This window comes from Nerophis lumbriciformis, linkage group LG06 (genome assembly GCF_033978685.3).
Source record: "Nerophis lumbriciformis linkage group LG06, RoL_Nlum_v2.1, whole genome shotgun sequence".
Classification (NCBI taxonomy): domain Eukaryota; kingdom Metazoa; phylum Chordata; class Actinopteri; order Syngnathiformes; family Syngnathidae; genus Nerophis; species Nerophis lumbriciformis.
In genome coordinates, this window is record NC_084553.2 from 4,550,951 (window position 1) to 4,563,450 (window position 12,500).

At 30.5% G+C, this 12,500-nt stretch overlaps 1 protein-coding gene across 1 annotated transcript in view; it reads right to left on the reverse strand.

The window, feature by feature from the left end:
- itfg1 (integrin alpha FG-GAP repeat containing 1) overlaps positions 1–12,500 on the reverse strand; it is a 402,483-nt gene that overhangs the window by 80,210 nt on the left and 309,773 nt on the right. Inside the window, exon 12 of the mRNA XM_061963663.1 lies at positions 7,121–7,229. Within this exon, the coding sequence (XP_061819647.1) occupies positions 7,121–7,229 (109 nt within the window). The remainder of the gene's footprint in view (positions 1–7,120; positions 7,230–12,500) is intronic.

Genomic DNA, 12,500 nt, shown 5'->3' on the forward strand with positions numbered 1-12,500 from the left:
AATTTTTTTACAATTAATTTTTCTACATTGAATTGTTTTTTTACACTGATTTTTTTTTACACAGAATTGTTGTACACTGGATTTTTATGCACAGAATTTTTTTACACTTATTTTTTACAAACTGAATTTTTTTTTCACTGAATTTTTTTACAATTAATTTTTCTACATTGAATTGTTTTTTTACACTGATTTTTCTTTTTTACACAGAATTGTTGTACACTGGATTTTTATGCACAGAATTTTTTTACACTTATTTTTTACAAACTGAATTTTTTTACAATTAATTTTTCTACATTGAATTGTTTTTTTACACTGATTTTTTTTATTTTTACACAGAATTGTTGTACACTGGATTTTTATGCACAGAATTTTTTTACACTTATTTTTTACAAACTGAATTTTTTTTTCACTGAATTTTTTTTACAATGAATTTTTCTACATTGAATTGTTTTTTTTACACTGATTTTTTTTTTTTTACACAGAATTGTTGTACACTGGATTTTTATGCACAGAATTGTTTTACACAAATTTTTTACAAACTGAATTTTTTTTTACAATTAATTTGTATACGCCCTGCGATGAGGTGGCGACTTGTCCAGGGTGTACCCCGCCTTCCGCCCGAATGCAGCTGAGATAGTCGACAGCACCCCACCGCAACCCCAAAAGGGACAAGCGGTAGAAAATGGATGGATGGATCATTTTTATATACTTAATTGCTTTTTTTTGTTTTTTGTTTTTACAGTGAATTGTTTTTACACAGGATTTTTTTTTTCACTGATTCTTTTTTACTGAGATTTTTTTAAACACATTTTTTTACCCTGAATTTTTTTTTACAAATAATTTTCATACACTGAATTGTTTTTTGCACTAAAGTGTTTATACACATAATTTTAATACACTGAATTTTTCCATACACACATTTTTTTACACTGAATTTGTTTTACAATGAATTTTTATAAACAGCATTTTTTTTACACTGATTTTTTTAAACTGAATTTTTTTTGTACTGAATTTGTTTTACACTACTCTGAATGTTCTCTTTTTACACTTAATTTTTTTAGATAACATTTTTTTACACTGAATTTATTTACACTACTCTGAATGTTCTTTTTTTACACTTAATTTTTTTACATTAAATTTTTTTACACAGAATTTTTTTTACACTGAATTTTTTAAAAATACATTTCTATACACTCACTTGTTTTTTCCACTGAATTGTTTTCAAACTGAATTTTTATACACTGAATTTTTTTTTCACTGATTTTTTTTTTTTTTACACAGAATTGTTGTACACTGGATTTTTATGCACAGAATTTTTTTACACTAATTTTTTACAAACTGAATTTTTTTTTACAATTCATTTGTATACGCCCTGCGATGAGGTGGCGACTTGTCCAGGGTGTACCCCGCCTTCCGCCCGAATGCAGCTGAGATAGGCGCCAGCACCCCCCGCAACCCCAAAAGGGACAAGCGGTAAAAAAATGGATGGATGGATGGATCATTTTTATATACTTAATTGCTTTTTTTTGTTTTTACAGTGAATTGTTTTTACACAGAATTTTTTTTTCACTGATTCTTTTTTCCTGAGATTTTTTTAAACACATTTTTTTACCCTGAATTTTTTTACAATTAATTTTTATACACTGAATTGTTTTTTGAACTCAAGTGTTTATACAAATAATTTTAATACACTGACTTTTTCCATACACACATTTTTTACACTGAATTTTTTTTACAATTAATTTTTATAAACAGCATTTTTTTTTTTTTTTTTTTTACACTGATTTTTTAATACTGAATTTTTTTGTACTTAGATTTTTTTTACACTACTCTGAATGTTCTCTTTTTACACTTAATTTTTTTACATAACATTTTTTTACACTGAATTTTTTTACACTACTCTGAATGTTCTTTTTTTACACTTAATTTTTTCACATTAAATTTTTTTACACAGAATTTTTTTTACACAGAATTTTTTACAATACATTTCTATACACTAACTTGTTTTTTCCACTGAATTGTTTTCAAGCTGAATTTTTATACACTAAATTTTTTTTGCACATTTTTTTTCCACTGAATGTTTTCATCCACAAAATGTTTTTACACAGAATGTTTTTTACAATTAATTTTTATACACTGAATTTTTTTTTCACTGATTCTTTTTTACTGAGATTTTTTTAAACATATTTTTTTACCCTGAATTTTTTTACAATTAATTTTTATACACTGAATTGTTTTTTGCACTAAAGTGTTTATACACATAATTTTAATACACTGACTTTTTCCATACACACATTTTTTTATACTGAATTTTTTTGTACTTAGATTTTTTTTACACTACTCTGAATGTTCTCTTTTTACACTTAATTTTTTTACATAACATTTTTTTACACTGATTTTTTTTACACTACTCTGAATGTTCTCTTTTTACACTTAATTTTTTTTACATAACATTTTTTTAAACTGAATTTTTTTACACTACTCTGAATGTTCTTTTTTTACACTTAATTTTTTCACATTACATTTTTTTACACAGAATTTTTTTTACACTGAATTTTTTTACAATACATTTCTATACACTAACTTATTTTTTCCACTGAACTGTTTTCAAACTGAATTTTTATACACTGAATTTTTTTTGCACAACATTCTTTTTCCACTGAATGTTGTCATCCACAAAATGTTTTTACACAGAATGTTTTTTACAATTAATTTTTATACACTGAATTTTTTTTTCACTGATTCTTTTTTACTAAGATTTTTTTAAACACATTTTTTTACCCTGAATTTTTTTTACAATTAATTTTTATACACTGAATTGTTTTTTGCACTCAAGTGTTCATACACATAATTTTAATACACTGACTTTTTCCATACACACATTCTTTTACACTGAATTTTTTTTACAATGAATTTTTATAAACAGCATTTTTTTGCATTTAATTTTTTACACTGATTTTTTTAAACTGAATTTTTTTTGTACTGAATTTGTTTTACACTACTCTGAATGTTCTCTTTTTACACTTAATTTTTTTAGATAACATTTTTTTACACTGAATTTTTTTTACACTACTCTGAATGTTCTTTTTTTACACTTAATATTTTTACATTAAATTTTTTTACACAGAATTTTTTTTACACTGAATTTTTTTACAATACATTTCTATACACTCACTTGTTTTTTCCACTGAATTGTTTTCAAACTGAATTTTTTTACCCTGATTTTTTTTTTTTTTTACACAGAATTGTTGTACACTGGATTTGTATGCACATAATTTTTTTACACTAATTTTTTACAAACTGAATTTTTTTTTACAATTAATTTGTCTACGCCCTGCGATGAGGTGGCGACTTGTCCAGGGTGTACGCCGCCTTCCGCCCGAATGCAGCTGAGATAGTCGCCAGCACCCCACCGCAACCCCAAAAGGGACAAGCGGTAGAAAATGGATGGATGGATGGATTAATTTTATATACTTAATTGCTTTTTTTTGTTTTTTGTTTTTACAGTGAATTGTTTTTACACTGAATTTTTTTTTCACTGATTCTTTTTTACTGAGAATTTTTTAAACACATTTTTTACCCTGAATTTTTTTACAATTAATTTTTATACACTGAATTGTTTTTTGCACTCAAGTGTTTATACACATAATTTTAATACACTCACTTTTTCCATACACACTTTTTTTACACTGAATTTTTTTTACAATGAATTTTTATAAACAGCATTTTTTTGCAAATTTATTTTTTTACACTGATTTTTTTATACTGAATTTTTTTGTACTTAGATTTTTTTTACACTACTCTGAATGTTCTCTTTTTACACTTAATTTTTTTACATAACATTTTTTTTACACTGAATGTTTTTACACTACTCTGAATGTTCTTTTTTTACACTTAATTTTTTCACATTAAATTTTTTTACACAGAATTTTTTTTACACTGAATTTTTTTACAATACATTTCTATACACTAACTTATTTTTTCCACTGAATTGTTTTCAAACTGAATTTTTATACACTGAATGTTTTTTGCACAACATTTTTTTTCCACTGAATGTCGTCATCCACAAAATGTTTTTACACAGAATGTTTTTTACAATTAATTTTTATACACTGAATTTTTTTTTCACTGATTCTTTTTTACTGAGATTTTTTTAAACACATTTTTTTACCCTGAATTTTTTTACAATTAATTTTTATACACTGAATTGTTTTTTGAACTCAAGTGTTTATACAAATAATTTTAATACACGGACTTTTTCCATACACACATTTTTTACACTGAATTTTTTTTACAATGAATTTTTATAAACAGCATTTTTTTGCATTTATTTTTTTACACTGATTTTTTTATACTGAATTTTTTTGTACTTAGATTTTTTTTACACTACTCTGAATGTTCTCTTTTTACACTTAATTTTTTTTACATAACATTTTTTTACACTGAATTTTTTTACACTACTCTGAATGTTCTTTTTTTACACTTAATTTTTTCACATGAATTTTTTTACACAGAATTATTTTTACACTGAATTTTTTTACAATACATTTCTATACACTAACTTATTTTTTCCACTGAATTGTTTTCAAACTGAATTTTTATACACTGAATTTTTTTTGCACAACATTTTTTTTCCACTGAATGTTTTCATCCACAAAATGTTTTTACACAGAATGTTTTTTACAATTAATTTTTATACACTGAATTTTTTTTTCACTGATTCTTTTTTACTGAGATTTTTTTAAACACATTTTTTTACCCTGAATTTTTTTTACAATTAATTTTTATACACTGAATTGTTTTTTGCACTCAAGTGTTCATACACATAATTTTAATACACTGACTTTTTCCATACACACATTTTTTACACTGAATTTTTTTTACAATTAATTTTTATAAACAGCATTTTTTTGCATTTATTTTTTTACACTGATTTTTTTATACTGAATTTTTTTGTACTTAGATTTTTTTTACACTACTCTGAATGTTCTCTTTTTACACTTAATTTTTTTACATAACATTTTTTTACACTTAATTTTTTTACACTACTCTGAATGTTCTTTTTTTACACTTAATTCTTTCACATAAAAATTTTTTACACAGAATTTTTTTTACACTGAAATTTTTTACAATACATTTCTATACACTCACTTCTTTTTTCCACTGAATTGTTTTCAAACTGAATTTTTATACACTGAATTTTTTTTGCACAACATTTTTTTTCCACTGAATGTTGTCATCCACAAAATGTTTTTACACAGAATGTTTTTTACAATTAATTTTTATACACTGAATTTTTTTTTCACTGATTCTTTTTTACTAAGATTTTTTTAAACACATTTTTATACCCTGAATTTTTTTTACAATTAATTTTTATACACTGAATTGTTTTTTGCACTCAAGTGTTTATACACATAATTTTAATACACTGACTTTTTCCATACACACATTTTTTACACTGAATTTTTTTTACAATGAATTTTTATAAACAGCATTTTTTTGCATTCATTTTTTTACACTGATTTTTTTTATACTGCATTTTTTTTGTGCTGAATTTGTTTTACACTACTCTGAATGTTCTCTTTTTACACTTAATTTTTTTTACATAACATTTTTTTACACTACTCTGAATGTTCTTTTTTTACACTTAATTTTTTTACATTAAATTTTTTTACACAGATTTTTTTTTACACTGAATTCTTTTACAATACATTTCTATACACTCACTTGTTTTTCCCACTGAATTGTTTTCAAACTGAATTTTTATACACTGAATTTTTTTTGCACATTTTTTTTCCACTGAATTTTTTCATCCACAAAATGTTTTTACACGGAATTTTTTTTACAATTAATTTTTATACACTGAATTTTTTTTTACACTGAATTGCTTTTACACTGAATTTTTATAAACAGCTATTTTTTTGCACTGATTTTTTACACAACATTTTTTTTCCACTGAATTTTTTCATCCACAAAATGTTTTTACACAGAATTTCTTTTACAATTAATTTTTATACACTGAATTTTTTTTACACTAAATTGCTTTTACACTGAATTTTTATAAACAGCTATTTTTTTGCACTGATTTTTTACACAACATTTTTTTTCCACTGAATTTTTTCATCCACAAAATGTTTTTACACAGAATTTTTTTTACAATTAATTTTTATAAACTGAATTTTTTTTACACTGAATTGCTTTTACACTGAATTTTTATAAACAGCTATTTTTTGCACAGATTTTTTACACTGATTTTTTTACACTGATTTTTTTTATACTGAACTTCTTTTTTTTTACACAAATTATTTTTTACTCTGAATATTCTTTTTTTTTTTACACTGATTTTCCTTTTTTTAATATTGACTTTTATAAACTTTTTTTTACACTGATTTTTTTAAATTTTTTAACATTGACTTTTTTTTTTATTTTTTACACTGAGTTTTTATTTAATGACATTGTAATTTCAAGCAATTAATTCAGTTCACAAAATTCAAAGGCAAAAAAATCAGTTCCATAAATTCCAAGTCCAAAAAAAGCGGTGGTAATGAAGACACAAATGAACGTCCACATCACATGTCAGTGTACTAACATTAATATTATCAACTTTACATGTCATAACGTCGTCAAAACTGAGGAATAATGCATCATTTGAGGCGTTGATACGTCGCAATGTTGAACATTGTGCAGGAAAATAACTGAACTGAACACAAATACTTTTGACACAAAGCCAGTGGGACACAAATTATTCATGTTTGTGTCTAATTAATAAAAATGAAGTCTTTTTATAAAGTTGTTCAATGTTTACGCTGCTTGCATTTGTGCTGAGATGGAAGGCAGAAGAAGAAGAGCTGATGCGAGTGTAGAGAAGCCTGGGGGCTGAGAGTGTAAATTATAATGGAAGATAATAGTCCTGACCATCTGCTCTCTGCGTGCTGGGGTTGACTCCTTTTAATGAGTCCAAGGGTTGTTTTGGAAAATGATCAAATATTCAAATTGTACTTGTGTCACACAGGAAGCAGGCAGGTGTGTGTGTGTGTGTGTGTGTGTGTGTGTGTGTGTGTGTGTGTGTGTGTTAGGGGCAAGGTGATGGCTGACTAAAGACACACACATTGTGACTCACCCATCACTTTCACAAAGTAGGCGTCGGCTTCATAGTTGTTCTTCAAAGCGTGGATCGTCAAGTCTCTCCTGGCCTCTGCTTGACTCACCACCAGCATGTCCAATATACCCTGAACACAACACAACATCATGTTCAATATACCCTGAACACAACACAACATCATGTCCAATATACCCTGAACACAACACAACATCATGTCCAATATACCCTGAACACAACACAACATCATGTCCAATATACCCTGAACACAACACAACATCATGTCCAATATACCCTGAACACAACACAACATCATGTCCAATATACCCTGAACACAACACAACATCATGTCCAATATACCCTGAACACAACACAACATCATGTTCAATATACCCTGAACACAACACAACATCATGTCCAATATACCCTGAACACAACACAACATCATGTCCAATATACCCTGAACACAACACAACATCATGTCAATATACCCTGAACACAACACAACATCATGTCAATATACCCTGAACACAACATCATGTCAATATACCCTGAACACAACACAACATCATGTTCAATATACCCTGAACACAACACATCATGTCAATATACCCTGAACACAACACATCATGTCAATATACCCCGAACACAACACAGCACCATGTTAATAGACCCTGAACACAACACGACATCATGTCAATATACCCTGAACACAACACATCATGTCAATATACACTGAACACAACACAACACCATGTTAATAGACCCTGAACACAACACGACATCATGTCAATATACCCTGAACACAACACATCATGTCAATATACCCTGAACACAACACAACACAACACCATGTCAATATACCCTGAACACAACACAACATCATGTCCAATACACCCTGAACACAACACAACATCATGTCAATATACCCTGAACACAACACAACATCATGTCCAATATACCCTGAACACAACACAACATCATGTCAATATACCCTGAACACAACACACCATGGTGTCAATATACCCTGAACACAACACAACATCATGTCAATACACCCTGAACACAACACATCATGTCAATATACCCTGAACACAACACAACATTATGTCAATATACCCTGAACACAACACAACATCATGTCAATATACCCTGAACACAACACAACACCATGTCAATATACCCTGAACACAACACAACATCACATCAATATACCCTGAACACAACACATCATGTCAATATACCCTGAACACAACACAACATCATGTTCAATATACCCTGAACACAAACACAAAATCACATCAATATACCCTGAACACAACACATCATGTCAATATACCCTGAACACAACACAACATCATGTTCAATATACCCTGAACACAACACAACACCATGTCCAATATACCCTGAACACAAACACAAAATCACATCAATATACCCTGAACACAACACATCATGTCAATATACCCTGAACACAACACAACATCACATCAATATACCCTGAAAACAACACAACATCATGTCAATATACCCTGAACACAACATAACATCATGTTCAATATACCCTGAACACAACACAACATCATGTCAATATACCCTGAACACAAACACAAAATCACATCAATATACCCTGAACACAACACATCATGTCAATATACCCTGAACACAACACAACATCATGTTCAATATACCCTGAACACAACACAACACCATGTCCAATATACCCTGAACACAAACACAAAATCACATCAATATACCCTGAACACAACACATCATGTCAATATACCCTGAACACAACACAACATCACATCAATATACCCTGAAAACAACACAACATCATGTCAATATACCCTGAACACAACATAACATCATGTTCAATATACCCTGAACACAACATTATGTCAATATACCCTGAACACAACACAACATCACATCAATATACCCTGAACACAACACAACATCATGTCCAATATACCCTGAACACAAACACAACATCACATCAATATACCCCGAACACAACACACCATGGTGTCAATATACCCTGAACACAACACCATGTCAATATAACCTGAAAACAACATTATGTCAATATACCCTGAACACAACATTATGTCAATATACCCTGAACACAACACAACACCATGTCAATATACCCTGAACACAACATTATGTCAATATACCCTGAATACAACATTATGTCAATATACCCTGAACACAACACAACATCACGTCAATATACCCTGAACACAAACACAACATCACATCAATATACCCTGAACATAAACACAACATCACATCAATATACCCTGAACACAACACAACACAACACAACATCACATCAATATACCCTGAACACAAACACAACATCACATCAATATACCCTGAACACAACACACCATGGTGTCGATATACCATGAACACAACACAACACCATGTCAATATACCCTGAAAACAACATTATGTCAATATACCTTGAACACAACATTATGTCAATATACCCTGAACAAAACATTATGTCAATATACCCTGAACACAACACAACATCACATCAATATACCCTGAACACAACACAACACCATGTCAATATACCCTGAACACAACATTATGTCAATATACCCTGAACAAAACATTATGTGAATATACCCTGAACACAACACATCACATCAATATACCCTGAACACAACATTATGTCAATATACCCTGAACAAAACATTATGTGAATATACCCTGAACACAACACAACATCACATCAATATAGCCTGAACACAAACACAACATCACAACAATATACCCTGAACACAACATTATGTCAATATACCCTGAACACAACACAACATCACGTCAATGTACCCTAAACACAACACAACATCATGTCAATATACCCTGAACACAACACGACACAACATCATGTCAATATACCCTGAACACAACACATCACGTCAATATACCCTGAACACAACACAACACCATGTTAATAAACCCTGAACAAAACATTATGTCAATATACCCTTAACACAACACAACATCACGTCAATATACCCTGAACACAAACACAACATCACGTCAATATACCCTGAACACAAACACAACATCACGTCAATATACCCTGAACACAACACACCATGGTGTCAATATACCCTGAACACAAACACAACATCACGTCAATACACACTGAACACAACACAACATCAGGTTAATAGACCCTGAACACAACACAACATCATGTCAATATACCCTGAACACAACATAACGTCATGTCAATATACCCTGAACACAACACAACATCACGTCAATATACCCTGAACACAACACACCATGGTGTAAATATACCCTGAACACAACACAACATCATGTCAATATACCCTGAACACAACACAACGTCATGTCAATATACCCTGAACACAACACATCATGTCAATATACCCTGAACACAACACAACATCAGGTTAATAGACCCTGAACACAACACAACATCATGTCAATATACCCTGAACACAACACAACATCATGTCAATATACCCTGAACACAACACAACATCATGTCAATATACCCTGAACACAACACATCATGTCAAAATACCCTGAACACAACACAACACAACACCATATCAATATACCCTGAACACAACACAAAATCATGTCAATATACCCTGAACACTACACATTATGTCAATATACCCTGAACACAACACATCATGTCAATATACCCTAAACACAACACAACACCATGTTAATAGACCCTGAACACAACACAACACAATGTCAATATACCCTGAACACAACACATCATGTCAAAATACCCTGAACACAACACAACACCATGTCAATATACCCTGAACACAACACAAAATCATGTCAATATACCCTGAACACAACACATCATGTCAATATACCCTGAACACAACACAACACCATGTCAATATACCCTGAACACAACACAACATCATGTCAATATACCCTGAACACAACACAACACCATGTCAATATACCCTGAACACAACACGTCATGTCAATATACCCTGAACACAAACACAACATCACATCAATATACCCTGAACACAACACAACATCATGTCCAATATACCCTGAACACAACACAACACAACACAACACCATCTCAATATACCCTGAACACAACACAACACCATGTCAATATACCCTGAACACAACACAACATCACGTCAATATACCCTGAACACAAACACAACATCATGTCAATATACCCTGAACACAACACAACATCATGTCCAATATACCCTGAACACAACACAACATCATGTCCAATATACCCTGAACACAACACAACATCATGTTCAATATACCCTGAACACAACACAACATCATGTCCAATATACCCTGAACACAACACAACATCATGTCCAATATACCCTGAACACAACACAACATCACATCAATATACCCTGAACACAACACAACACCATGTCAATATACCCTGAAAACAACATTATGTCAATATACCCTGAACACAACATTATGTCAATATACCCTGAACACAACACAACATCACATCAATATACCCTGAACACAAACACATCACATCAATATACCTTGAACACAACACAACACCATGTCAATATACCCTGAACACAACACAACATCACATCAATATACCCTGAACACAAACACAATATCACGTCAATATACCTTGAACACAAACACAACATCACATCAATATACCCTGAACACAACACAACATAATGTCAATATACCCTGAACACAAACACAACACAACACCATGTCAATATACCCTGAACACAACACAACACCATGTCAATATACCCTGAACACAACACCATGTCAATATACCCTGAAAACAACACAACATCATGTCAATATACCCTGAACACAAACACAACATCACATCAAAATACCCTGAACACAACACACCATGGTGTCAATATACCCTGAACACAACACAACACAACACCATGTCAATATACCCTGAACACAACACCATGTCAATATACCCTGAACACAACACCATGTCAATATACCCTGAAAACAACATTATGTCAATATACCCTGAACACAACATTATGTCAATATACCCTGAACACAACACAACATCATGTCCAATACACCCTGAACACAACACAACATCATGTCAATATACCCTGAACACAACACAACATCATGTCCAATATACCCTGAACACAACACAACATCATGTCAATATACCCTGAACACAACACACCATGGTGTCAATATACCCTGAACACAACATCATGTCAATATACCCTGAACACAACACAACATCATGTCAATATACCCTGAACACAACACAACATCATGTCAATATACCCTGAACACAACACAACATCACATCAATAGACCTTGAACACAACACACCATGGTGTCAATATACCCTGAACACAACACA